Raw genomic sequence first — 27144 nt, 5'->3', positions numbered from 1 at the left:
GGCAACGGAATGAAAGCATTTTAGTTCAAGACAGTCATGGTTTGATTTCATTTGATAGTCGATAGTTATTGTTCTCTTTGGTAATGATTTAGAGAGAACACATGAAGATGATGATGATGATGATGATGATGATGATGATAGTGAGGGGGATAGTCGCCCTCAAACTGGTAAAATGAATAGAGTTCGTACCAAAAAAACAATACAGTTTCGGATTTTAATGCCGAAGAGTATAAAGTGTTTAGCGAGATGCTTGGCGTATCTCACGTACAGAAATGTTAAGAGCGCATTTAGAGTCTGCCACCCCCGCAATAAAGAAGTAAAAGGTGATAATTAGTAGGGGTAGCTATGAGTAAAAACATGTAACACAAAGTCAGCCATAAAGTTTAAATTACAGTGGATATGCATCAATTTTTATGAAAGAGACGCTAAAAATTTCGGATTTTTGTGTGCTATCGGGTTTTTTTACAAAAAAGACACTCAAATTGCCGATAGCAAAAATCCGACAGTTCTTACAAATATGGGTTAGGTTATATCACGTGATACAATTATTGCACGTGATATTGTTAGGGTTATTAAGGGTTTAGAGTGCTGTTTTCGGCAACTGCCAGAACACTGTGGCTGTGATGATCAGTCCACTTGAATGCTGTGCCACAAAATTCATACGCCACATCTCAACATCAGCCCACACTTTTCAAACTTCACCAACCTCTCACACTCTCCAAATTTTTGTCCAATTTTCTGTTTTCTTTTCACCTCCTTTTTTTTAGAAAGAAAAAGATTACCGTTAGGCATTTATCAATTGGTTATTTGGACTTGCTTCGTTTTTTATTCCTCCTTCCTATTCAATCTACGACTCAACTAGTCGAAATCTTCATACTAAGGCAATATCTGCCATCATCAAAATAATGAACGAATACTCTTCTTTGCCACCTCAGGCAAATGTTCCTTTTGATTTTGCAGACTGTGAAAACTTTTTAGCAAGACTCGAAGCAGAAGAATCAGATCGTTCAACTTATGCGTCGTCTCATTCTTTTTCTCCTGATCCAGTCCTATCGTCTGGTCATGGCTCATCACCACTTTCTTCGTTCTCGCCTTTGAATAATGAAGATCCAAACGACTCTAATTCATGGGGTGCCGACACATTCTTGTTCCCATTTGATTCCAACTCAACTGCGATGCCAATGCAAGTCGAAGATCAAGTCACCCAATCGCCTCAGCTCAAAACAGAATATAGCGCAATGGAAGATCCAAATGGATTCTACTATGCAGACACTCAACGTTTCGGAACCACTCCGGTCAATTCCGTCAATTACTCTTCAAGTTTCGGCGCGTCCAGTACGACGTCACACAACAGCCTGTCATCGGCTAACTCACTATCACCGGCTTCATCAACTTCATCTCAGACTTACACACCGCCTTACAAAGCTTTTGTTCCGTCGCCAACAATGTACTCAGCAGATGCGACTGTACAGCCTTCGTTTCAGAACACGATGCCTCAGCAGGTAATTAACCCTGCTGCATCAATGGCTGCTTCTCAGAAAAGTACCGCTGCTGCATCAAAGAGAAGCCCACAGGGATTTTCTCAGTCAACATCGCGGAAAACTTCAGCATCGTCTCGTCAGCAACAGTACAATGACATTTCTCCACCTGAACAAGGTGCCAAAGGTGGTAAAATTGTTAAGCCAAAAAAGGTAATAATCGTCGATTCAATTTTTCAAGTTCTACTCTAACGTCACGAAGACCGCACATAATATGATTGAAAAGCGCTATCGCACAAACTTAAACGACAAAATTTCTGCTTTGCGAGATTGCGTCCCTGCATTGAGATGCGCCGTCGCAGGTTCATTCGACGATGATGAAGAAGAACTCGACGGTTTGGCTCCAGCCAGCAAACTCAACAAAGCTACTGTTTTGACCAAAGCTACGGAGTATATTCTTCATTTACAGCAGCGCAACCTTCAATTACAACGCGAAAACAAGGCGTTGCTTGAAGGCAACTTGCCTCAGTCGATGTCATCTTCTCCAGGATCGGATAATGGCATGATGGGCGGTGCGCAAATGATGAACTCTCAATCTGGCGTTGATAATGCTATGGGCCGTGCAGTCAACATGGTTGGCAACGGCCGCAACATGATGGGCAAATTGATGATGGGCTCCATGGCCGGTATGATGGTCGCTAACCAGTTTAACGACGTTGACGGTCAGAATACGCGTGGCCTGGCTGCCATTCCCTTCATGATTCGCTCTGGTGTGCAGTCAGCACTTGGACCCCACGCACATGCTGCTTTTGGCCTTATACGGGGCGTGTTGCTTGTCGGCACGTTGATGTACATATTGTATCCGTCTTTCTTTGACAATCGGCTAGATAACAATAGCGGAAAAAAGACTTCGGTTTCTTTTGCCGCACAGCCATTGTCAGTCAGTATGCCATTGGAAGGTCGCCAACAGGCTTGGTTGACTGCCATTCGAACGGTTGATGTTCCGCCTCGATCTACTCCGCTTGAGATTTTAGCAATTGTAAAGAAGCTGTGCAAGCTCGCGATCCGCAAGATCGTCGGTTTTGATGGTTACAAGCTTCTCATTAACACGACTGAGGAAGAGCACTTTGTCCGAACTTCAGCTTGGAAAACTGCGATTGACGCTCAGCTCTGCGGAGGTGATGCTGACTGCTCACATGTCCGTCTGTGGATCACTTTGTTGGCTAGTTTTATGATCGCCAGTTCTCCTGTTCGCGCCATGATGCAAGCGCTTCATGTCAAGATTCTGTTACATGATGTTCCATTTTTGCAAGGATTCTCCACCCGACTCCAGCGGTCCCTTTGGGATTCCGCACGGAAGCTTCAGCAATTTCAGCAGGAGCAGTCAAGCTCTGGAGCAGACTTTGAAAAGATTCCGGAGCACATCGTTCATTTGCTCCAGTGCGATGACGTTTTCGAAGGCGACACTGCCCAGCATGCGTATAACCTGGCATGGAACCAAGACCCTGGCTTGAACTGCAAGACATTCCGGGATGACGGCCTGGACTCGATGTTGGAGGACTATGCTATCAAGTCGCCACTGGACGCACTTGCTGGCTGGTACTCGTGCGGTAAGCTCCGCGGCGTGTTGCTCGAGTCGCTTGACGGTGAACCAGACGCAGCCGCACTGGATGCTAGTGTCAAGGTCGCGCCACCCGACTCGGTTGTGCACCGTCGGGCATTGATTGCCCGATCGGTCTTGCTCGGAGATGTCCATCCCGAATACACACGGGAAATGATGGAAGCTGTTCGTGAAGATGTCAAGCTGACAGATACGACCAAGAAGGCCGTGGCGCCAGTAGCACACACCAAGCCTGTTCGGACGGTCGAGGTTCCCGTTGAGAACGTAAGCACGTCTGCTATTGAGTCAGACGATGAACCCGAAGAAGAAGAAGAAGAAGAAGAAGACGTCGAGATGGATGCCGCAGATGATGTGTCTGACGGAAGCTCACTGCTGTCTAGCGAAGATCTTTCGCCTGCACCAGACGATGTCAAGACGTCTGTGATTGAGACCACGAATGTTGTCCGTATGCTGTCTTCCCCTGATATCCGAGTCGCGATTCGGTGCGCGCTGGTTCAGACTGTTCTTCCTTCAAGGCCGTACGCGGCCGAGAAACTCTACTCGTCGCTCAAGGTGTACGAAGCGTCCGACCTCGGCTTACTAGGTTTCGTCGCGGTTCTGACTACTGTCCGCAAAATGGATCGCCGGCGACCGGTCGAGAAAACCTCGGAAGACCTGATCGGTCGGGCTAGGATCTGGATCGGTGGCGACGAAGGCGAAGCGGCCGGCGTCGCAACCGAGACTAGACGGGCGGTTGTGAAAGAGTGTGTTGATATTGGGTTACGGTTAGGCGGGTACACTGACGCATTGGCGGAGGAGGATGAAGGGTATGCAACTGGAGAATAATTTAAAACGGTTTTTGAACAAATCTTCTTCGAAGACGAGATTATCAGAAATCAATGGAGATGTGTGGGTGTTTTTGTTTTTGTGCTACTTGACTCTGCGATTGTAATATTATATGAATATAGAGCTTCTACTCAATGCAAATAAATGACGTCATGTTGGTCATCCGTAGCTTATATACAGAACAGGTCATTTACTTTTTGGTTTTCAGCTGTAGGAAATTCTCTTGCTCCCACAACTTGTTTGTGTTTTTCCCGTCCACATCGACTCCCGCAAAAACAGCGAGCAAGTCGTCCGTCAACACTTGTGGCAAGTTTAAGCTTCCCAAGTGAGATACGGTTGACCGATTAGGCTGCTTGACAGCCTTGGCCGAAAACGGTTTCGCCGGCTGCGGTGCGCCTATGCCGCCCAGCCCTGGGTTAGTTTCCAGCGCGGTACGCATCATGGCCGTCGTCTGTAGTCTGTTTCTGTTCGATCGCACGGCGGAAGTCATGTCCAGCATGTCTGGCAAGTTTGACAAGTCTGACTGCGCGATGCCATGCTTTTCTGCTTTAGGAGCCGGTTCTTTGTACAATGAACTCGATCTTGCGACTGAGCATAATGTCTTCTCACCATTAGCAATGCAAAAACTTCGATCCATACAAATTAGTTACATACCTTGTGGAAAATCCAAGGAAACGATATAAATACACCAGGTTTAACCCATTCAGCCTGTTCACGTTCTCCAAAATCTGCCGTCTTATTCTCGCCTTGACCGTCATCATCGCCGTCCGGCGCATTTTGTGGCGCGTCATCTAGCACGGCAACGTCAGACTCAAGATGCAAAAGATCGGCTTCTGCTGGTGTCGTGCCAAAGTTGTTCGCCGACTTTCGCTTTTCTCGCTTGCGACCCTGTTGAATCTGAAACGCGATCAGTTCCTCCCTCGTGAGCGCGTATGCAGACACAACGAAATCTTTCAGCCGCTTCTCTCGCTCGTTTATCGCCACAGAGTGATCGCGGTATTCAATCGCCTGGTAGACCTTGTTCTTCGTGACCTCGATAATGGACCCCAGCTGTTGCATGATTTCTTCCCAGTATTTGTAATCCTTGTTGTGTCCCCCGGCTTCATACTTGAGCACGTAACCAGTAAAAACCTCAAACTCTGTTTCAATCCCGCGTTGCTGCATCATCCGCCTAATCTTGCCGTCATACTCAAGCTTTAGCATCGCGACCTGGCTCGCCAGCTCAGCGTCTCCCAGTGTCGCATGCTCAGACCTCAGCAGCCGTCCGTCAAACTTGTCTTCCAACTTAGGCTTGAACTCCTTTTCCTGCACCGCGTCGTATAACTTTCCAAGCACCTTTCTCGAGTGCCGCATCCGACCCCGTTTGCGATCCATGTAGTGCGGAAAATCAATCGACCGCAACAATCCGCGCGGGATTGTAGCCGGCACACCTGTTTTGGCAAAATCGACAGCCATTGAATGCAACTGCGCCAGCGTGATGCATCGCGGATCCATCACTCCTCGAGGCGAAGAGTCCTGGATTGCAAGATGACTCAACGCAATCACACCGAGCTGGTCGTTTTTCATGTAGTCAATCATAAACCCCATTCTGTCAGTCACCGTCACGTTCGCGTTCGCGTCCTTGGTTCGCGGTGTCGGCGCGGTGTAGTCCATAGGCTCGTAGTTCACAATCTTTGGAATCAGCTCCTTGTCCCAAATGACCGTATAGTCATCGCCGTCTAGATCCCCACCAGAGGCCATACTAGCGACGTCTCGTGAACCAGTGACCGGCAGCACAACAACGTCAAACAAGTGTCTAAGCTCTGGCTTGTTGACCGCATTAACAACTCGTATGTCACCAGGATGCAACGATGGATTCCGCGAAAGAATGCACGTACCGGTAATAATGGTTTTTGTCGTTCCATTGGGATCGGACGGATCGGTGATTTGCAGAAAAATTTCTGGCAGCTCTTGTACGTAGTCGCGTCGAAACTTATCTTCCTTAGACTTTTGCACATGGCCTCTGAGTATAGCGTACTCATCGCATACGCCCATGACAAACGCACCTTCTGGAATCCAGATTTTAGCCTTTTGCTTCAGCATCTTCAACGAGTACGCTTGGTAAAGATCCAAAATGTTTTTTACAAACGTATCACTATTCATAAAACCACTTCGTAACATGTCTGCAATCACACCGTTCATACCGTTCTCATCGCTGTTTTTCGTCAGCAAATACAATGCTGAGTCGGCATCCTTCGTGAGTCGATTAAGGTAACCGAGCATGGATTCCTGGCGCTTCATAAATAGTTCGTCAGGAATTCCAAGCGCCGACATGACTGCAATCAGTTGTCTGTTGAGTCGCGAAGAAGCAAAACTCGAGCAACGAACAATCTCCAAAATGTTATGTTTCGATTCAAATTTCCGCTGCGATCCTCGAAGTTCCACCTTGAAACCCTTTACGTCTGGCCATAACGCAATCATACCCTTATATCCGCCGAGCCGAAATTGCACTGCAGCTGGACTCGTCGGCTGGATCAAAATCTCAGAAGCAATAATCTGGGCTACACCAGGAGACATCTTGCCGATTCCATCAGTGAAGCAATACCCGTTACGCTCGATGTCGGGAACCATCTCAATGACCGGTCTCGTCGTCCTCAGTGCACGAGTCGTGGAGAAGCATTGTCCGTGTCTAGCAGCATTCTTTGCAATGACTTTGATATCACTGAATGAGCCCATCCAGTTCCGAATTTCGTCAGCGGTAACTGCACCGTTGCTAGCAAAGAACCAGGCGCCGTGGTCACGCAGCTGCGAATTTCCAGACGCAAGATACTCGTAATGCCGATCGCCGATATAAAACCCGTATTTCAAAGCTCGATAAACTCGGTCGAACAAACTTTTGCTGCCATCAGCATCGTTTGCCACACCTACTTTGCCCTATCAAAGATTAACCATATATCAGCAGCATGAAACAGCCTGCACGTACCCTTGACAGTTCGTCACTAAACTGGACACGAATAAAGCGGTCTGCTAAATGAATGTACTCTCGAATAACTCTGTTTGTAATATCAAGCATTGGTGTAGTCAACACAATGGCTGTCGGGGTGATTTGCGCTTTGCGCATCGGAGCACAGTAGTTGGGATATTCCTCAGTGACATTATTAGTAGAGCGTGAACTGTCAAATATTGTCATTGGATTCCATATCCGCTTCTGCCTATCGGCAACCTTCTCTAAGATAACAACAGCCACCCTGACTGGTAACCGACCAAGACGAGTAATAAATTCACTAGTCAAAGTTGATTCATGCAGCCAATTGTGAGATATACAGACCTCTAGTTGGTATCTCACTGGATATGCAAGTGTGACGTCGTCCAGCCAGCGCCATACTCTTGTCATAGGCTCACTGACTAGCTGCACGGGATTATCGGTCGCCACGTAGCCACAAGACGCAAGAAATTTGAAAGTGTGCTCTAGCGCTCTGGATTGCCGGACGTTCAACGAAAAATCCAATACATAGGTTGTCCAATGGCCTTAGTTGTTAGTACCGACAAAGTCTGGTAAAAGTGATACTTACTTGGATCAAGCACATGACCGTTGACATGAGTGTCGAGCGGACGATTCATATGCTCGGTGAACGATTGATCAAGCGGAACAGTAGTAGATCGCCTCCAACGATAATTTTCAATATAGTAACGGGTATCAGCCAGAACGGTCCTCATATCTGTTACCTGGTTGAACACAGCTGGTGCACCTTCGACTTCAAACGACAGTTGCATCGGTACTTTAGCAGGAGACGTGGACGTCGACTTCGACAGTCGCAGATTTTGAAGCTGTTCAAATCTAAAATGAAGCTGATATGTATCCCATCGGCGGCTTCGCTTTCGCGTGTCTTTTCGCGGCAGACCTGCGTCAATCAGGTTTTGATCCTGGACTTCTACCGATAAGATCTGAAATTTGATCTTTAGTGATTTGCGATCAAGATTGGCTTCAAAAGACACATCTGCGGACTGTTGAAGTTTCTGTTGTCGTTGCCCGTGTGCGACAGGTTGATAGATTGTTTCAAAAGCTGCATTCATTTTGTCTTCAGTCAGCATATAGCCCATTGAGAATCTTCGAGCTTTGAAAGTCTGCAAGTATATACATGACAAGTCCAATTTAGTTGGGGAAGTAACGTAAAAAGTATTGCTGGGCAATTCCAACTGAGCGCGTAGATACACGCCATCACGAGTGTAAAATCTGCGAGTGCTCCAAATGTCTATCGATGGCGGTGGCCTAAATCCAACTTTTGAATAGCCAAATCGTTTTCCATTGTCGGGTATCTCCAGCAAGCATAGTGTTCCAATGTCCAATTCCTCAAAGACTTCGTATAACTGCATCAATGTCCAATGTGACGGGACACCCCACACTTTTAATCGTACTTCTGGCCAGGACCGCCATTCAGACACTTTGGGAAGTTTTGGTGCAACAGGAAACAAAATATCATTTTCAGCAGTCAATCTGGGTATTCGTACTTTATCTGACAAATTCTCATCCAACTTGACGGTAGCATTACTGTCATCTAATGATTCCTCACTATCTTTGTCGACTTGCACAACCACTGGTTCAATGCTAGAAGTAGTTACCACATGATCTGAATACTCGCTGTACGAATCTTCTTTGATACTGCGTGTGAGACTAAAAGGCGACCCTCGATCCAGCGAGGATTTGCTTGAAAAGCTAGATGATTCGCTCATTGAAGCCGACGCCATATTAACTGGCTTGCTTCTCTGAACTGACAGCTGTAACTAATCGGCTCTATTGTTTAATTTATCCAAATCATTCATAAACAAAATCAGAAAGCTCCAGCCTGTAAGATTCAGTGACATCTGTCTATGTCTCTTTGTGTTGCAGAGAAGTATAGTTGTCAAGCATAATAAAGTTTACTCCTTTCAATCCTCTTAGAAGTCAACCAATTCATATAAAACATAATAGTTTAATCATTAAAAATACATTTGGAACTTCTTCTTTGACTTTAAAAATTCAACAGAACCATTATTAAACCAACCCAATGCCATGACGTTATTTTACTCCTTTGAATACCACGTAATCATCACCAATGGCAGATTCCACCATAATCATCATCTACACTCCACTTGCCTGCCAAACCAACAACCTTTTCCTCATCCGATTGAGGCTCTCCCAATCCCATTGCATCACGCATCTTGCGCTTAGCAACGTATGCATCGTCGCGCAGCAATCTAGCAGCCCACGATCCAGCCGCCGGCTCGCCAGTTTCATCTCTGGCCTGCTTCAAGAACGGCAAGAGAGCGGTTCCACCGGTCCCGCGAACGTTCTTCTTTTCGCCAACAACAACGGCCGCCAATCCGTCTTTCTTAGTAGTGGCACCTGGAAGCGGCGCAGCCGCTGTAGGTGATGATGTTTTCTTGGCCTGCAAGATAATATACCGGGAAACAATCTGAATATGTTTATCTCTAAACGACCGTAGCATCGCCAGACAAGCGTCATAAGCGAGAGTAAGTGCTGAGCTAGAAGACTTGTGTTCGCGCACGTATTCTCGAATGTTAGCACAAGTTTCAAGCTGCTCCAAAAAACGACGATGAGGTCCTGGCATGTATTTGCGCATATCGTGGATGAAATTATTGCTGCTTCCGTTGGCAGATGTCGGAGATCCAGAGCGAGAGTTAAATGGTGAACCAGAGCTCGTAGGACGATGGACAACACCTAGTCCGATGTCAAGTGCTTGGATTAAACTACTTTGCGCATTGGATCCACCAGAATACTGTCTATAGTAGTTTTCGTAACCGTACTTGACACCCCGAGGAAGACCAGCATCAGCCATGTTCTTTGAACCAGCAAGGAACGGGCGAATGCGGTAGTAAAAAGTGTGAGGGTCACATTGTTCGGGTAGCCGGGCAAGATCTGGAATCAAACCATCAATAGATTCGGCCAAGAGATGCAACGCAACAACGACGTCATGAGGCGAGTCGTCACGACACGCGTGGATTGCATCAAGAATATAATTCAAGCATGCAGCACCTCTGATTTCGATTGCAGTTGACACGAGGTAGAACCAAGACTCGTCGATTGAACCAGTAAAAGTATGCAGAGTGGCAAGGTTTGCAAGATCGAGCTGCTTTGGATCCGCCCGGTCAGCAAATAGTGGGCGGTAGTTCCAGAGGCAAAGCCCAGCATAAGTGGCCAATGGTGGCACTTCAAGAATCTCAGAAAGCTCAATGAGTGGTCGAGCAATCACCTCCGGCAGTTCCTCACTCGCGGATGCACCGGCCCATATATACGCGTTTGCCAAAAACCCAAGAATTACATAACCACGACGTTGTTCAGCTGGAGTTCTGAGATGCGCAATTGACAGTAGCGGGAACGAAGGCGCGTCAATGACTGATCTGACCTGACGAGTCATGACTAAGAACTGCAGATTTGCAATTGCAGCTTCCCATGGATCATAGTATGAATCTGGCAGACGAGCAAGGGGAAGAATCTCAGGCACAAATCCAGTATCTACCGAGACATCGTAATCCGCTGGGTCCGGAATAATTGGTAGCATGTTTATGTTGCACAGGAAAAAATTGTGGAGATGATCAAGAAGGTGTGAGGAGATATATATATATATATATATATACTCAGTAATTGTGCACGTGTAAATTAAAAAACACGGCAAGAGAAGCGATCAAAGTCGCTTATTGATTTTCAAAGATCAATAGTATGTACTTCACTAGGAAATATCTGTAAATCAAAGGAGATTCAACAAAATTTGTATTAAATAGATGGAGACAAGGAAAAATGACAGGGTATAGGCGAAAAGTGTAGTGGGGCACACGCCCCTCAGTCCCGACCGCCGCTCAAAACAGAACTCAAACCGGTCAAAAAATATTAAAAGGCGAGAATTTTTTTGACGAAACATAAAAGAGGCTATTTTAACTATAAAATGCTAAAAACCCAAAAACTTATTTACTTTGCATTTCTACTGAATTCTTTAAAAAAAAAAATTGACTTCAGAGGTTGGCTGCATATGACCGACGTAGACAATGCGCCACAACTTATTACGCACCACTCGGACTAAATAAATCCGCATGCTCCGGGCAAATAATGAATTGAAATATAAAGAATTAAATGTGACTTTTTTTTTAATAGATTTTAAAATATTGTGGTTGAACACAGTCAACGAACAAGTGAGAAGACTTTGTTCCCGCTGGTGCATCTGGCCCGCCTATTTTGAAGGGTCTGTGCCTCCGGACTGAGAACGCCGCCTAGTGGGTTCCACAATTTGTATCAATGTTTATGCATTTAAGGTCTAAAGTAAAACTTATGCGAGCGCTTCTAGAGAAAAACTTTAACCCTGAAAATGATCTCATCGCGCTCGCCGGCGATTTCTCCGTGTCGTTTTTCCTCTCCCGGGACGTTAAAACAAAATCTTAATCTTCTCGCTCAATTTTCGTAAAACAAATTGTCGGTCGCGCGGATGATTTCCTCATTAAGACCGGGACCGGCCTTGTGTAGATTTCCCAAATGTCGACTTGCTTGTTATTGGAATTGAGCCAGTCGCGACTGCGACTGAAGGCCAATCCTGCTGCGCCCAAATAAATTATTATTCTTCGGTTAATGTCTTATGTATGATGACATGACATCATCGAATGTATTAAGCGCGATTGTAGCAGTCATGTTGTACATGTAAATAGTAATCAGCAGACTTGTTTTAACTGGCGTATAAGTCGGTATTTTTAAAACAATTGTCAAAGCTGACGGAATCCACTCTCTTACTTGTGAGATTCAGCCTTAGGTACACAACGCTCTACAAGGCGTTGAAAACATAATTACCCTATGCAACCCTTTACACATGATGGTAATGTACGATACACTCGAAATGAGGGTCGTGTAAGCAACAGAGGCATTAAACCCTGAACACTTAACTCGTGCTTCATTTGATTTATACGCCAATTGGTACGACGTACAAAATTTAAGACAGTACAAGCTTCCTTTGGGGCAGCAAAATTCAAGATACTGCCTATTACAAGGTACGATAGTTCATGTAAATTACTCTTCGAATGTAAAATTGTCATACAATAATGTTCCTAAAATACTCCAAAATCTAGTTTCGGAAGTGTTAATACGCTATATTAAGTTGTAAATTATGCAGCTTTAACGTCAGCATAGCAAGCTCTGAGTCGGAAAATTTACCCGAGCCGCTTGCAATAATAATTAGCTGTTGGTGACTAATAATCACGTAATTGAGCAGATATGTCGTATATTTAATCCCTAATAGCAAATGTTTAACTTTTGCGTGAGTAAAATTATGGCTGCACTGGTTAGCTTGGGTAACGCTATTTGGTGATGCTGATCGCCTGAATCTTAGTCCTTGAGGCGGTGTAGAAACTCAGGGTTAGCGTACGCACGTATACGTTGGCGTTTTCAAGTTTATTTCTTCATGCGATACAAATCAACCTAAAAATACACCGCAACCGATTACAGCAGGCGAAAAGTAAATTTGATTGTTAGAATTTGCAATACTTTGCGCTGTTGATTGTCAGGTCAGTAGCATAAGTTCTGGAGGTCTAAACTTTGCAATACGTTGTACTGATTAGCTAGTCTCCCACCGTTCTTGCACTTCCAACCTTCCTTTTATTTTCCTAACAAAACAGTTTTGTAAACGCTGTGTTTAGCTCAGCTTTCAGCTATGGGTCTGATGGTTTAGCCCCAACTTATAATCAAGTATGGTAAAATACCGCCGTATTCAATTTCAAAATATTTACGGATTCTTTTATGTGGTAAGCAACTTTGCTCAGTCCACTGGCAGTATGCCATTCCTTTTTTACGATGTCAAATTCTACAATATTGCAGCAAAGTTTGTCCGATTTAGTTTGTGTAGGAAAAATCAAAGGTTTCAGTTTTCGACAAAGTGTTTGCGTTCTTTGGAAATAGGTCTCCGAAAGGTTTGTTTCGTAATGTCAACAGTTGGGAGCTTTGACTATGGCCTAGTTGGATGTAATCAATATTAGTAAAAAATCTAATGTTTTTGAAAGAAGTTTAAACGATATTTTGATTTTCACAAATTAATTGAAAAGTCAATTGAAATTCTCTTAAGTTATACAAGACCTTTTAAAATCGTAAAAATAGATTTAAACGGGTAAGCCAATGACAGACTCTTGAAGCCGTTGGTGACAGTTGCATACAATCTTTTGAAACTAACAGAATGTGAGATACTTTATTTACATATATGTGCGAATGTGTCTTGTCTTGCTGCAGTGCTCACCAGTTTATAAGATCCTGACAGGCTACAAATTGGCGTGCGTGTACGCACGCACACAAATGCACATACATTTAGCACTTAAGCCACAAAAGCACAATAAGTTAGTTATACTACGCGATTTATTTGGATGACACTAGCTACAAAAGATAAACTCTCTTTCTTAAGGTGAAAGTAGCGCATTTTATTTGGCAGCAGGATGACGCAGAACAAAAGGCTACTATTGGACATTCAGTTTGGTGCATCGTAATAAGTTGGTATAGGCAAGAAATGTGAATACGCACATCTATTTGTGTTATACGTTCGCGAACACCAAAAGAATGGCTGAACATTATAATGTAAGAAACAGATTTGTTTGAGTATTAAATGAAGCTGCGTATAGACTGTTACTTCAGTAGGGTACAGGGTTCTTGCCCGTTAAATAAGCTATTTACCTTTATTTGATAGAATTGTGGCTTTGAGGCGTACGCAGATATCGCCGACTATCATCACGGCCAGTATATCTTCCATGCTGCACCTTTTGGGCACAATCCTTCTAATCATCAAGGACAATGGTGACACCCAATCAAGACAATCTTTTGCCGAACAGACCTGCTTCACCTACATTTGCAGAGCTGGGAATAACTTTCAATGATGCAAGCTGCTGGTTTTGACTTCACGATATTAATTTAACAATGATTTATAGCGAGATCAGGCAGTTCTATCTGCGGGTCAGTCTTCTATTTTATTAAGTGGAGAAAAACAATATGACGATACACTCAAGGAGCGTCACGCTTTACGAGCAGACGCAGTACCTCAGTATCGACAAAACAGAGCAACAATTTATGGCCTAAAGCGCAGAACTTTTTACGTTATAGTCGTCATCACCTTTGTAGTCATAATGGGCGCTGTCGTGGGGGGTGCCGTAGGAGGTACTAGAAAATCCAAGCCACGGCAATCAACTAATAGTATATCGTCTACTTCTACTCCTGCATCTTCTACTGGCGCAAGTAAACCGCAAATCTTACACATCCCTCCAGCAACTACCTCAATTGTCACGACTGCCACGTTGACCACATCAACGTATTTCACAACAACTTCTACTACAAGTTCTTCGACAAGCTCTACTACAGCAACGCAGACAAGACTCTTACCAACTAGTACAGTCGAAATTGCGTCAACGGGTATATCTACAACTTTATTACATTCCAGGTCAATTGAGTTTGTGGTAACTCAAACATCTATCTCAAAGACAATCTCTTCCGTGACAAGTGGCGTGTCGTCTCCGTTAATAACTAGCATAGCAACATTAAGCACTGTGACTGTCCGACCCAGTGGAGCAGATGGGGCTTCACCCATTTCTTCAGCAAATAGCTTATCTCTTTCGACTTCGTTGGGCACAATGCACCCGGCTATTGCGCCCTCTATCTTTTAGCACTTCTTTTCAGGCTTCCGTGACCCCGGCCTTTTGGTTGCTTAGAGTGCAGGTGCTCCCACTGCGGTCACTGAAAACGTGTTTACTTCATTTAAGCACGTGACGACTTCTATCCTATCAAACAAACCGCAATTGGGCGGTTTCTACAAGAGTCAAATTAGTCTAGTAGTTTACGCATATGAATATAACATTAGTTACCAGTTGGCGTATCAAAAATTACATAAAATATGTGGCAAACCAAGTGATCTTAGAAGCAGACACGAACTGTTACCCTGTCTAAACGCGACAAAGATACGCGTCAACACAGAAACGGTGAATTGTAAACAAACACACGCAGTGCCGTCAAGTCCTCAACTAGCTTAGCATGGACTATGTCGTTCAAAACTCAGAAGGCTCAGAAGACGAATACGATTCGGTTTATGGTGACAGCGAGTTTAAAGTGTTTATAAATCAGTCTGATGATTCTGAATCGGAGTCAAATTGCTCAACGAGTAACCGTACGCGTCTGTGATACTGACCTTTTGAGAAAGTAATTAATTAGACGGTAGAACGGTCGCAAAGAGGCATTGATGAGGCAACCGCAGATTTACGTGCAACGACAAACAAAGTCAATCCAGTGCACGACAACTCTATTCTATCTCTCAACAAAGAAAATGACTTACAAGCCGAACTCGTTCACACCAAAGCTCCATTTGATATCGACAACAATATCATATATGATCACATTACAGGCACGGAAAAGTCAACAATGCTACCACCTCAAACACCAGTACTCGACAGCACTCACACTTCGCCAGTGAGAATCATCGCGCCAGATCTAGCTAATAATACCGATTTTTACAACGACCCAATCTTGTTTCCGCCGTTTGAAATTAACTCGTCTGCTGCAGAAACGGTCATGATTGCAAGCAGTGTGTCGAACCACGTCGAAACTGATAGCACGTTTGCGGTGGTTATCGCTGAGGTCAGACATGACAAGCGAAAGAAAAAAGAGAGGAAAGTGTCGCAAAATAAGAAGACTGCAAAAACTCCAAAGGCCAAGAAAAACAAACCATTCGAAGACGACATAATGCAAATCAAGCCTGTATCGGAGCATACAGAAATTCAGCCACAGCCCGTACTGGCAATGCATGACACTACGAATCTTGTTGCACAGACGGTTGAAACAGACAAATCGAATGAAAAGTTACAACGCGGAGAGCCCGACAAGTTAGAAGCACCGACTGAAACAACGCCGACTTCAAAGAAAGAAAACAAAACTACAGACGCGCCAGTGAAGAAATTACTTGGCCCAGGCTTGATCAAACAGCCGGCATATCGAGTCGGTCTATCCAAACGCGTCCGAGTCGATTCTCTGCACGCATATCTCAAACGGTAATTTGGAAATACAATTTTTTCTCTTAAAAAACTATGACCTCCTAATCTGCCACTTGACCTCAGTGATTGTGACTTCCTCGCCAGCTTTTTCGTCGTAGTCAAACCACTCACCCTGCTGTAAGTCGACTTCCTCATATACAGCCCCGTTTGCAGCACTCTTGCACGTCCAGTCGCCTTGGACTTCAAACTCGGTGAATTCTAACCCTCGGACCTCGAGTTCAACAATGTTCTTCCACGTGCCTGAGTCCTCGGCCGTGTACGCGACCGGCTTGGTCTTGAACGACGCCGAGCTCTCGCGTCGGCATGACTTACAACGCCATACGAAATTCGCATCGCCTCGACTGCCGGACAACGAATGGGTCTCGTATGCAGTCAACTCAACAAAGTTGGGATGCGTCTCTCGACATGAAGTGCATTGAACTTTGAATGCATAAGTATATGGCGAGTCTTCAGAATCAACTGGACGTAACTCCGTCACTCCGACCAACTCAGCCGACATTGCCAGAGCGAGACCCATTTGGTAGATTTCTGCCTGAAGTTGTTGAATCTTTTTTCCGTTTCACGATGCTGCGGCTCGGGAGCCAAATATCTTCAAACCTTAAAAGCACGGGTTTGGTACTTAAAATTTCATAATCCGTTATTCTCGATCAACTGTCGCAGACATCACGCAACTTGCAATTCTTCACATTTGGCTCTTCGGACGCAGTTTTCAGCCGAGGAACTATTACTTTGGGTAGGAACATTGCTCTACAAGGTTTGAAATTCATCGACGAGCGGCATTGATGCCGACCGACAGTCAGGCTACACACACATGCGCGCGGCCCTCACAAGGGTCGACTGGACGATGACGACGAAGACGACGTGTACGCGAGCGGCATATGTGCGGTATTACTCGACGACACAGGTCCGACTGCCAGATCGTGCTGTTCGTACGCTCGGGTCTGTAACGACGATGCGGGCAACCGTGCGGCGGTTGGTGTATAGGTTAGACGTACTTACGATGTTGCTAGACCTGATGCGTTCGGTCAGGCAGCCGCGGAGTAAGGCGTTCAGTGTGGACGTGAAAGAGCAGAGGGAAAAGTTTTTTGCAGCGCGGGAACAGAGTAGGAAACAGGTTGCGCGGGTCAGTGCGAGACCGCGGCCGATGAAGGAGAATCCCACGGTTGTAGTGCACTCTGTCGAGCAGCAGACGGCGGCAATGACATGGAGAGAGCTACGGAAGTATCACATGCTTAGAGAGCTTGGGGTCGCGATCCAATCGCTTGATCTTGTTCAGACGCGGACGACCAGTGCCGTCATCGCTGCGGTCGTGATGGACTCTCCGGACCCGGGATTGAAGACCAACACTGGCCTGTTGAGTTTGAAAACAGACATGCGCCCAGACACTGCGCCGCGGCTACCGATGTACAGAAAGAAAAACACATCACGGCTGAACAAACAGATCGCAAAACTGCTCGGCCAGCACAAAGAGTCCGAGACGGTTGGTAGGCTAACCAAGTTTCTGTTGAGCTCGTCGATTTTACCGAACCTTGAGTCGTTCGAACTGGTGCTGTACTATTTTGCCAATTCATCATACATGCCTGTCGCGTCGTTTTTCGCAATAGACGCAATCATTGAGGCAGGATACTCGATCAGACCGTACACCATCCGGATCGTGTTTCGACTCGCGGTCCGGTTACAGAATGCGCAGCTGGCAGAGTACATGGTATCTCTTCTTGTACGCGAGTCTAGAAACTTGCGCGACGACGACAAAAAGGCATTAGCGTACTGGCTGCTGGACGACAAACTCATCAATGCGCTAATGTCGACCGCGATCAAACTGCGCCGGCCCGACCTGTACTCTGTGTTTCGGAACGAGTTCATCAGACGGAGGATGTATCCGACCATGGAGATTTTGACGGCAGAAATCAGGTTTGCGTGCTTGACGAAAAACACACACTTGGCTGAAGATGCGTGGGCGGTGCTGAAACATCTGGATTTGGACCTCAACATGGTTAGAGCTAGTCCGGGCGCGTGCCTGTGGATGGCCCGGTACGCTGACGAGGTTGGGAACAAAATAATCATGAAAGAAGTGGTTGATTTGGCCACGAAACGACAATTCATGCATAGAATGCATAAACTAGAACTAAAGGTGACATTTTTTCAACATTTGCGATTGAGATGCTAATTTAGTTTTAGTACCGGCAATGATCTACGACACAATAAGCCTCCGGCTGTATATATTATTAATACAACATGTAATCTAAATTTCCAATTGACTTGAAATGAAAAAAAGAGTGTGGTATACACTATGCTAGCATGCTCCATCGCCAACGCAGGAACAAAAACCGCGGTATTTTACACGAACAAAACAAATAAAAAACAATATGCGAACAAAAATTTAATGTACATTGGTCGCCGTCTATGACTATTTTTGTAAAATGATGATTTCACAGTCCGAGCTTTGCAAATAAAAGCGAGCAGCCAGACGCGCCGAGCCAGCCAATGCCTTGGAGTGCAAGTCAGTTGATAAGTCATATTGAAAACGAGAAAAAGACATACCGGTATAAACAATAAGCTTCGTGACGACTTCGACGTCGTACTGGACACGAGGTTTCGGAATCTCAAAGTACACTTTATCTTCTTCCGCAAGTTCTGTTCTTAAATCAGGACAAAATCTCAAAGTGGGCACGACAAAAGAAAAACTTACGGTCAGCAATTTGCGGATAGAGATTCTGTTCAAGCGACCGCCGGCGCTGGCGCTCTTCGTAATTCGCCATGGACTCGTACACGTCCGCCGGGCTCTGAGGTCCGACCGAATCCGAACGCATGCGCATGTTTGATAGCAGTGTCTTGATCCCGCCCGCGTCGACCAGGGTCGAGTCCGGAATCGAGTCTGGAACTTTGCTGTACTCCGACGCTTTAAGGAAAAACCCACGAGGCATGCTGAGCCCGACTTTTTCGATGACCCGGAAGACCGGCGGCAGGTACGTGTGTAGCATTGGTTTCATGATTGCACGCCACGTGAAGATCGACGCGATTCCGAGCACCATACGTAGAATTGAGCCGACAAGACCGGACTCGGCATAGACGTAATGGCTCGCGCCAGGGTACGGAAACTTATCAGTATGCGGTAGTTTCCAGGTCGACCACAGACCCAGATCGACACCGAGGACGACGCCCGCAAACGCGACGCCGTCTTCAAAACACGGACAAGGGTCGACTGGCTCAGGGTGAATACGGACAAGGATCAGGATAACTGGCGCAACGATGAGCGGTACCAACGGGCCCGGAGTGCGGACGAACTCGTCAATGTACGATTCGGTGACGTGCCGGATGTAGAATAATATGTAGCCTAGTAATGATCCGGCAATGACGTCTAGGAACCCATGCATGCCGCAGTATATCCGACCAAAGACAATGCTGAGCATGTAAACCCATGTCAGAGTTTTGATGACCGTCTGAGCCACGAACGACAACGATGTGCCGTGTTCGAGCGAGTAACTCAGAATTGTGAGTGCAGCACCAACAGCGTTTGTAGAATGGGTACTTATAAACCCGTACTCAAGTGCCGCCGAGCCTGACATGCTGATTCTGTGAAGCGGAGGAGAAAGTGGACGAGGAAGACTTGATATGATCAGAAACGAGTGGGGGGATAGGTTGAAATAGCGTACCAAAAGTAGTCTTTCATCATTCCACTAAAGAGCACACCAGAAGCTAGTACATACACAAGACTAGGAGAGTTAGACACTATTGTCGGCACAAGCATGATGACGTACTCTCGTCCAAGATGTGTGAGACCAAACCAGAATGGCATTGGCAGCATAATGACAAAGAACGTATGAGCTCCGAGATTAGCACTCAATGCAAAATACTCGTCCCAAAACGGGGTCCGACAATGTTCCTGTGCAAGCGTTAACCTAGATAGTCCGTTGTATAGTAGTCTTATCATGACTGTTGTACCTGAATCCATGCTAACCGGGCCGTTTCCCATCTGATGAGCGGCAACAGATACTGTCGCAATTTAAACCGGGTCTTTGTCATATTTGATTTATAATGATCTCTCGTTCTATTCCCTGCGTCTTTAAAATTAACTGTCGTATATCCGTCCACATTGTCAGCCAATGCAACCTTTGCCTCGACTTGAGAAGTGGACTTGACTGCTGATTTCGACATGGCTTTTCTTCTAAGCAAAAAAAAAGTCCTAAGTCGTGAAGCAGTCAGATTGGGATTATGACAGTGCTGATGACTGTAAATACGAATCAATTGTAGTCAATCAGTCGAATGCGGTCAGTTTGTACGATGTTCCCAGATGAAAGTGCTCGGACAGACATCGCGGCTCAGCACAAAAAAGGCTTGTTATGTACTTATGCCATAATATTCCTACAAAGTGCCTATAGTACATCCTCTTCGAGATGCACAAATAAAGTGTCTCTTAGAAAGTATTTAAAACAAATCAGAAGATCCGTAAAAGATAAATCAAAATTTTCGCTTGTTGAAAAGTTCGGTCTGACCGGTCGGAATGGATTTCCTGGTGCGTTCTGCCTGGCGTATTTTTACGTATTTTAGCGTTTTTGCGTTTTTGCGTATTTTGCGTATCTTGCACCATTCTGCGCTAACACGCCCTCAAGTTCTGTCTGGCCCATTTCTGTGAAGTCCATGGACCGACCCCTATAATTTGCACCCAGGCAATTCTGGACTCGACCAGGCCTGACCACGAACAGACGCAAGAGCAGCAGTTTACACAAGTACCCGAGCACGACAATCTTGACGACCTGCTCGAGTCCAGCTGTGTGCCGAGCGCCGGTTCCAGTCGTGGATGCGCGTCGTGTTCAATGTCGCTTCCGGCCGACGACTCAGTCACGGTTTTGCGGTCGACCGAGAAGTCGATCCCGACCGATGGCCGGACGCTGGTGTACCTTTCGACGCCGAACGCGCGGTCACAGGCACGGTACGCTGCGCTACGACAAGTTTGCATGAACTCGCTCTCGCTCGACCCGTTCACGAGCTCGTCCGCCGTCATGTTTGGCGACGGACAGACTGGGTACGCGATTGCGCTGTTTTTCCGCATCAGGGACGACATGGCCCGCGGGAATAGCCGCTCGTACGCGCTGATCTGCATGAACGACGTCGAGACACAGTTGCAGGAGTGCTGGTCGATCGTCGTGCCAGCGTTCGAGGACATGGTCCGGTGGATCAGTGTGGACGCGGACGCGGCAAGGGCAGCAGTGTTGTCGCCTTCAGCGTCGATGACGGCAAGTATGCCTACCATGCCTCTCGGAAAGGGAATGACTGGGCAAGCCGAAATGAGCTTGCCGAATATACTGGTCGACGGGTATAGTCCTGACCGGTATTTGCGGCGGCAGCACGAGCCTAAGCCGCGGAACTTGGTCGACCTGACTGGCCAGAAAGATATCTTTGTTCACATTCATTTGTCATTCACAGTTATTCTCAGCGCGCTTTGTCGTGAGATTGCAAAAGGCACAATCAGGTCTGTCAACACCCGGTTTTGAGTAATCCTCCCAAGTAATTTTTTAGTTATGTACATATATCATAAACAAAATTTACAAAACCCCAAAATACGTTATCTTAGCTTTGTACAGTATATCGTATCACAAAAATTGAACAATGTCCCCTGTATTCTTCTGCTCAAGCGTGTCCTCTCCCAAATCAAACAAGTACTTTGGTTTGAACGGCCATCCCTCAAATGCAAAAAAGATCTCAACCAGGTCATCTGAGGTCAGTTTCCGAGTCGGTGTGTCGTACAGATGCCCGAGCGGACCTTTCAGTTCCTCTCTCGCGCCCGGCCCAAGATTGTCAATCGACTCGTGGAATGTCGCCCGCGGAGTGATAAACAAGTTTCGAAGAATGTACTCCATCGAGTGCATGTCAATCTTGTCTTCCCACTCCCGTTTTGCTTTCGGTCTGATGTCGAGCAGCACGAGCGGGCCGTGCGGGTGCGAATCTTCGGACTCGAGCCTAACTTTGGCCTGCACGAGCTCAGGCATGCTCGTCAGCAGCTTCAGCTTTGCCCTCTGTGTAGCGGTCGCGTACTCTTCGGTCGACGCGATCGCCTCAATGTCTGCAAACAGTTCCACCAGCGCACTCATCTTGCCTCTGTGTCCGTCCGGGCCGGCGAACGCCTTGCTCGCGACCGCGTCGCGCACCCACAGTAGCATCCGGACCCGGCCGAATTTTTGCAGCCAGGACCGGTACGCTATGCAGGTTATAAACTGCGACACCAGCTGTGCACCTTGCACGTTTGTGAAGTTACCGGTCACTAGTAGCTCGGTGTTGAAATCTGATGCTGGAACGATTTTGGGTTTGAACGCACCGTATTGCTCGAGTAAAGAGTACACTCGCCATTTATACGGATCAACTTGGACCGTCTTTGCATGTTTGAAGTCTTTCGTGTAGTCCTATTTTGTTAGTATTGGTTATATAATGTCATTATTATTCTCACTTTTTGCCATTTATAGTAGTTCTCCATTGGCTCAAGCAGCAAATGGGTCTTTGGATTCAATTCCTCATTCAGTACCTTTGACCATACTCCACAGCCTATTCATTAATCGCTGTAAAAGACGGTTTGGACTAAAACATACCAGGGTTACAGTCAATTATCTCTGCATCTTTATACACATTTTTCAATCCTAGTGCATGAATGATGTCTCCTAACACTCATTAACCGTCTGATCTCACGTACTCAAACTACATTTTAAACTCACGAGCCTTCTGGTCAGACACAAGATTCAGTCTACCATTCGACCGCGGTAATAAAGACCGCCATGTCTTCTGCCCGACGCCAGCCATTTCGTCTATTCTGTGCCCAAAACTGTTCACAAAAAATTCATTCATGAACTCCCAGCGGCTTTAGCTCCTGAAAATATCTATAAACCTTAAACAAGAACTATGTAAAAATTAGGTGACTACGTACAAATCATATTATCGTTCAGTTATTTACAAATTACTCAGACGCCTGAAAGTACCGTAACGCACTGTACAGCTTGACTCGCATCTCGTCCCATTCTTGGTCCGGATCACTCAACGCAGTGATCGCGCCTCCAGCACCAATCTTCCATTGCCGTTTCCCACACGATTCCACGCTATAAGCTGACCGAATCACAACGCTCCAGTCGCCGTGCCCGACAACGTCCCAGTATCCATGTACACCCGAATAAGGTCCTCGACGACGATGATTTTCCAGTTCCTGCAGGATCTCAACGCTGCGCCGTTTCGGAGCACCGGTCATGGATCCAGGAGGCAAAGACCCGAGCAAGACATCGATCCCAGACACGGCAGGCTTTAATTTTCCTGACACGACTGACACCAATTGGTGCACCGTGCGATACGTCTCGATGCCCATAAGTTGCGGGACACGAACGTCGTCGCAATAAATGGCCAAGTCATGTCTGATCAAGTCCACAATCATCAGATTCTCGGAGCGCTCTTTTGCTGACGTCAGGATCTGCTCGACTTCTGCAAACGGAATCGAGTCAATGTTGGGCACGGTGCCCTTAATAGGTCGTAGTTCACACATTCCTGTATTTTCGTCCCATCGTAGAAACCGCTCGGGGCTTAAACCGACCAAGGTTGACTTGTCAGACATAAGAAACGACGAATACGGTGCTGGATTGATTGCCTTAAGCCTATTGTAAACCGTCCAGTCAGACGCGATTTCGGACGTGCCGGGGGGGACATGTTCAGTCACAACTGTCTGATCCGTGACGCACAACTCGTACGAATCACCGAGCTCAAGATGTTTTTGTGCTCGAATAATTTTTGAAACGTACTGCTCTTTGTCTGGAAACTCGATTTTGATTGCTTCCTTGCCCGGCGCATTGTTGTCATGTAGAAACGCAGATTGCGACAAACCGGATGCCAGGCTTGTGATTTTCTCGACTGAGTCGTCTAGTGAAATCGAAACATCAATCGGTGCGAGTTTGTGAATGTACAATTTCCGGGTATTGTGATTGATTGCAATAGAATCTGTATAATACGCCAGACTGATATCTGGCGTTTCTGGTTTGGACTCGCTCTCAACCGACAGGCCAAGTCCAGACACCACGCCAGACTCGTAGCTAATAAACCCAATCACGCCGCCATGAAACGTCGGGTACATGTCGTACCCTGATTTTCTGCTTTGTGCCAGTCTCTGCTTGTACTCTGCAAACGAGACTCGGTCTGATCCAAGTTGGACAAAAGAAATCTGAGGGCTGTTGCGGGACGCGATAATATGCCATGCGTCGTCTTGTGATGTGACTGGGTGGTCAAACGTGTGTAAGCCTGTCTCATGCATGATGGTATCACCAACGACGTATGTGAAATGGGATGATTCGCCGAAACCGATGTATGACCATGATCCCGGCGCACCCGCTGATTCTAACAAAGCAAACTTGTTATGCCGGTCAAATGCAGACTCACACAAGTCTTTGATGAAATGCGAGATTGCTAAATGCTCAGGCAATGAGATGACATGCTGAATAATTTTGTACCACTCACTGCTTCGAGATGGATGAAGAACTTTTGGAGTGAATTTCTGAGTGTCGAGAATAGCAGGAAAGCCCAAAGATTCAAATTGAGATTGGCGTTTGATTAGGTATGAATGTGACAACGCGAGTATGTTTTGAACGGTTTGAGCACCAAACGTAGAACATATTGATTCAGGATGATATTGAACAGCCCAGAACGGTAACGAGCTGTGCTTGACTGCCATGAGGACTCTGTTTCCGTTTTCGTCCAAGTCATGAGTCCATGCGAGAGGTTGAATTGGATTATTTTTGTAATCTTTGTAGTCTGCGTACAGAGAATGATATCTGACGCATTGAAGCGAAGGCGGGATATTTATATAACAGTCACGTTTTCCGAGCTCAGTGATGTCAAGTGTCGAAATGAGACCGTGTCGTGGTTTCGGTAATTGACAAATATTGTGACCATATTGTAACATAATCCATTGAAACCCTAGACAGACACCGAATACTACCGGCGGACAAGATGAAGCTGTGATTGCTTTCCAAAGCAGTGGGATTCCTCCCATATCCGGTACCTGTTGCAATGGAGTACCAGGACCAGGACCGATGACAATGACGTCGAAGTAGTCAACAATTGAAGGTAATAAATCATCGGATACGTTTGTTAAATGAGCAGAAGGAACTACAGTAATTTGAGCAGATGAAGAAGAGGCATTTCTTAAAAGATCAATTAAATTATACGTAAAAGAATCATAAGAATCGACGAGTAAAATATTCATTATTCTTTCTTCTTTGTAAGCCGTACATATATATATACAAGAATGATAAAAAGCCAGCAAAGAATTAGTAATTTATATTATAATTAAGGTTTCAGGAGGTAAACCTTATGTCTAGCAAAATCTGATTTAAGAAATAAAGTTCAAATAATTTAAGATTAGCATTTTTAGCTTAAAGCATAATTTAATTTAACCCTATTTGTGAGCTTACTTGATCTGTACATTCCATCACTATACATATTGCATTACGTAATACTTACCCTCCCTTGCTGCGCCTTGCTGCACATCCAAACTATAATTCGCTCTCGTTTCCAGCCCAAACTCTTTTCCCACCTTTAAACGTCGTTTCACTTTCAACTCATTTTTTTACTTTTTGTCCAACTCAATCAAATCAAAACAAATCCGAGTTTCTTCTGTCAGGTTTTTTTTTTGCTCAGAAAACAAAATTCAAATGTTTTAAATCTTTTTTTTATTTTTGTTAAACTTAAAAAGCTTATTCAACTTACAATCTCACATCATCAAAACAATCAAAAACAGGGTCAGCACCACCCGGTCAGAAATCTCTACTTTTACTTGCAAATCAAAACAATCCACACGACAAATGTCAACTCCTTCAGTGACTCCAAAACCAGACGCATCTGCTGTTTCTACTCCTGCAACTGCCGCTGCTGCTGCTGCCGCCGCTGCTGCTGCCGCTGCCGTCGCGGGAAATAGCCGGTCTGCAGGTGGTGGACCGCCTCAGGGTCTATCTGCTACTTATACTGGTTACGTCTCAACCACTCATGACGCGTTAATTCTTTTCCAAGCTTGTATGCAAGGTCTTCTTCATTATGTTTCTAGAAGACCACACGATCGTGAACGCGCAGATCTCATCAGGTCGGGAAATATCTTTATCTTTAACGAAGGTACATCCGGAATCAAGCGATGGACCGACGGCATCGCGTGGTCTCCATCAAGAATCCTTGGAAACTTTCTTGTTTATCGGCAGCTTGAAAAGCCGTTTGCACCGGGCGAGAAAAAACGCGCCGCTAAGCGACACAGACGCAAGAAACGCGCAAACTCCTCGGACCCGTACCCGCAAAACGGTGACGGTGATGGCTCCTTCTTGGACCAAGACGAAGACGCCGGCCCAGCTTCTCCACAACAAAAGGTCCCAGTCCCGACCGTGCCTGCGGTTCAGGTCGCGCCTGCTCCGATGCCGACCGCGACTCCGGTCGGCGCGAATCCTGGGTATGATCCTGAAGCAGAACGCGCTTTGGTTGGTTCGCTTGTTGACTCGTATGGATTTAAAGATGGCGGCTTAATCAAAAAGACAATGTCGGTCCTTATTAATGGTAGTCCACACCATCTCGTGTCTTACTACAAGCCTGAAGATGTGATGCAAGGCAACTTTTCGACCCCTAGCACTAACCCGCTTCTCCGGGACTTAGTTATCTCGCCTGAGCTTACGCAACGCCAGAATTTCCGGATACCTCCGGATGGATCGAACGGTCTTGAACGTACTGTTGTTCCCGGTGGAATGGCTGTCTATGGTGTGTTTTATCTACTGCAACTTTTAAGCGCGCGACTAATCATTAGGTGGTGATCAGTACTACAGACCTGCTGGCGACGGAGCAGTTGCTACCGATGAACACGGTCAAGTCATCAGTGGTGACCCTTACTACAGACAGCAATATGTCCATCCTGGCTATCGGCCGTATCCTGCTGGGGTTCCGGTATACGCGCATCCGTACGCGTACGTTGCGGCCCAGGGCGCGCCGCCCGACCAGAAATTCTATCCTGGTGCGCCGGATTACAGCCAAATGTATGCCCACCCTCAGTCTGCTGCTGCACCGTATGGCTGGGCACCTCAATACCAAGCCCCACCTCAATTAGGTCCTCCAAACCCGCAAGGTATGCCTAGAGGCCAAGGAGGACCGATGCCAGGCACGCCTCAGCAGCATCAACAACAACAGCAACAGCAACCTCCA

The 27144-nt window shown here is 46.1% G+C and overlaps 12 protein-coding genes across 12 annotated transcripts; 6 read left to right on the top strand and 6 right to left on the bottom strand.

Annotated features, from left to right (window-relative positions):
* Positions 1-684: 684 nt before the first annotated feature.
* On the top strand, positions 685-4064 carry V1512DRAFT_226004 (uncharacterized protein). The gene is made up of 2 exons (XM_066913840.1): positions 685-1691; positions 1741-4064. The coding sequence occupies exons 1-2, from the start codon at positions 906-908 to the stop codon at positions 3922-3924; spliced, it is 2970 nt and encodes a 989-aa protein (XP_066771123.1). The 5' UTR covers positions 685-905; the 3' UTR covers positions 3925-4064.
* Positions 4017-8844, bottom strand: V1512DRAFT_226002 (RNA dependent RNA polymerase-domain-containing protein). Its single transcript, XM_066913839.1, has 4 exons — positions 7476-8844; positions 6887-7431; positions 4579-6837; positions 4017-4525 (listed from the first exon to the last, which is right to left on the bottom strand). Exons 1-4 carry the CDS (start codon positions 8647-8649, stop codon positions 4115-4117), a joined length of 4389 nt encoding a protein of 1462 aa, XP_066771122.1. The 5' UTR covers positions 8650-8844; the 3' UTR covers positions 4017-4114.
* A 9-nt stretch (positions 8845-8853) lies between these two features.
* Positions 8854-10818, bottom strand: V1512DRAFT_263526 (Indoleamine 2,3-dioxygenase). The gene has a single exon (XM_066916511.1). It carries the CDS (start codon positions 10461-10463, stop codon positions 8991-8993), a length of 1473 nt encoding a protein of 490 aa, XP_066771121.1. The 5' UTR covers positions 10464-10818; the 3' UTR covers positions 8854-8990.
* A 2893-nt stretch (positions 10819-13711) lies between these two features.
* On the top strand, positions 13712-14574 carry V1512DRAFT_248051 (uncharacterized protein; the record flags this gene model as incomplete). Its single annotated transcript, XM_066914520.1, has 2 exons — positions 13712-13795; positions 13846-14574. 2 exons carry the CDS (start codon positions 13712-13714, stop codon positions 14572-14574), a joined length of 813 nt encoding a protein of 270 aa, XP_066771120.1.
* A 220-nt stretch (positions 14575-14794) lies between these two features.
* On the top strand, positions 14795-15982 carry V1512DRAFT_263512 (uncharacterized protein). Its single transcript, XM_066916510.1, has 2 exons — positions 14795-15071; positions 15123-15982. The coding sequence occupies exons 1-2, from the start codon at positions 14939-14941 to the stop codon at positions 15950-15952; spliced, it is 963 nt and encodes a 320-aa protein (XP_066771119.1). The 5' UTR covers positions 14795-14938; the 3' UTR covers positions 15953-15982.
* V1512DRAFT_167874 (uncharacterized protein) lies at positions 15968-16560 on the bottom strand. Its single transcript, XM_066913102.1, has one exon. It carries the CDS (start codon positions 16466-16468, stop codon positions 15983-15985), a length of 486 nt encoding a protein of 161 aa, XP_066771118.1. The 5' UTR covers positions 16469-16560; the 3' UTR covers positions 15968-15982.
* Positions 16561-16615: 55 nt separating this feature from the next.
* V1512DRAFT_225994 (uncharacterized protein) lies at positions 16616-18314 on the top strand. The gene is made up of 2 exons (XM_066913838.1): positions 16616-18082; positions 18130-18314. The coding sequence occupies exons 1-2, from the start codon at positions 16763-16765 to the stop codon at positions 18139-18141; spliced, it is 1332 nt and encodes a 443-aa protein (XP_066771117.1). The 5' UTR covers positions 16616-16762; the 3' UTR covers positions 18142-18314.
* V1512DRAFT_263506 (PAP2 superfamily-domain-containing protein) lies at positions 18144-20283 on the bottom strand. The gene is made up of 6 exons (XM_066916509.1): positions 19894-20283; positions 19710-19834; positions 19605-19664; positions 18641-19557; positions 18493-18585; positions 18144-18439 (listed from the first exon to the last, which is right to left on the bottom strand). The coding sequence occupies exons 1-6, from the start codon at positions 20104-20106 to the stop codon at positions 18381-18383; spliced, it is 1467 nt and encodes a 488-aa protein (XP_066771116.1). The 5' UTR covers positions 20107-20283; the 3' UTR covers positions 18144-18380.
* V1512DRAFT_291518 (vesicle coat protein) lies at positions 20258-21583 on the top strand. Its single transcript, XM_066918256.1, has 2 exons — positions 20258-20464; positions 20562-21583. The coding sequence occupies exons 1-2, from the start codon at positions 20453-20455 to the stop codon at positions 21441-21443; spliced, it is 894 nt and encodes a 297-aa protein (XP_066771115.1). The 5' UTR covers positions 20258-20452; the 3' UTR covers positions 21444-21583.
* Positions 21381-22740, bottom strand: V1512DRAFT_284156 (ribosomal RNA adenine dimethylase-domain-containing protein; the record flags this gene model as incomplete). Its single annotated transcript, XM_066918016.1, has 4 exons — positions 21381-22349; positions 22394-22488; positions 22533-22601; positions 22656-22740. The coding sequence occupies 4 exons, from the start codon at positions 22738-22740 to the stop codon at positions 21543-21545; spliced, it is 1056 nt and encodes a 351-aa protein (XP_066771114.1). The 3' UTR covers positions 21381-21542.
* V1512DRAFT_167855 (ADC synthase) lies at positions 22627-25210 on the bottom strand. Its single transcript, XM_066913101.1, has one exon. It carries the CDS (start codon positions 25175-25177, stop codon positions 22895-22897), a length of 2283 nt encoding a protein of 760 aa, XP_066771113.1. The 5' UTR covers positions 25178-25210; the 3' UTR covers positions 22627-22894.
* A 305-nt stretch (positions 25211-25515) lies between these two features.
* Positions 25516-27098, top strand: V1512DRAFT_167763 (Gti1/Pac2 family-domain-containing protein). Its single transcript, XM_066913100.1, has 2 exons — positions 25516-26706; positions 26764-27098. Exons 1-2 carry the CDS (start codon positions 25776-25778, stop codon positions 26802-26804), a joined length of 972 nt encoding a protein of 323 aa, XP_066771112.1. The 5' UTR covers positions 25516-25775; the 3' UTR covers positions 26805-27098.
* Positions 27099-27144: the final 46 nt, after the last annotated feature.

Source organism: Lipomyces arxii, assembly GCF_038497795.1.
Source record: "Lipomyces arxii strain Phaff 12-163 unplaced genomic scaffold V1512scaffold_9, whole genome shotgun sequence".
NCBI lineage: Eukaryota > Fungi > Ascomycota > Lipomycetes > Lipomycetales > Lipomycetaceae > Lipomyces > Lipomyces arxii.
Note: the sequence above shows the minus strand (reverse complement) of the source record. Positions and strands in the feature narration are given on the sequence as shown.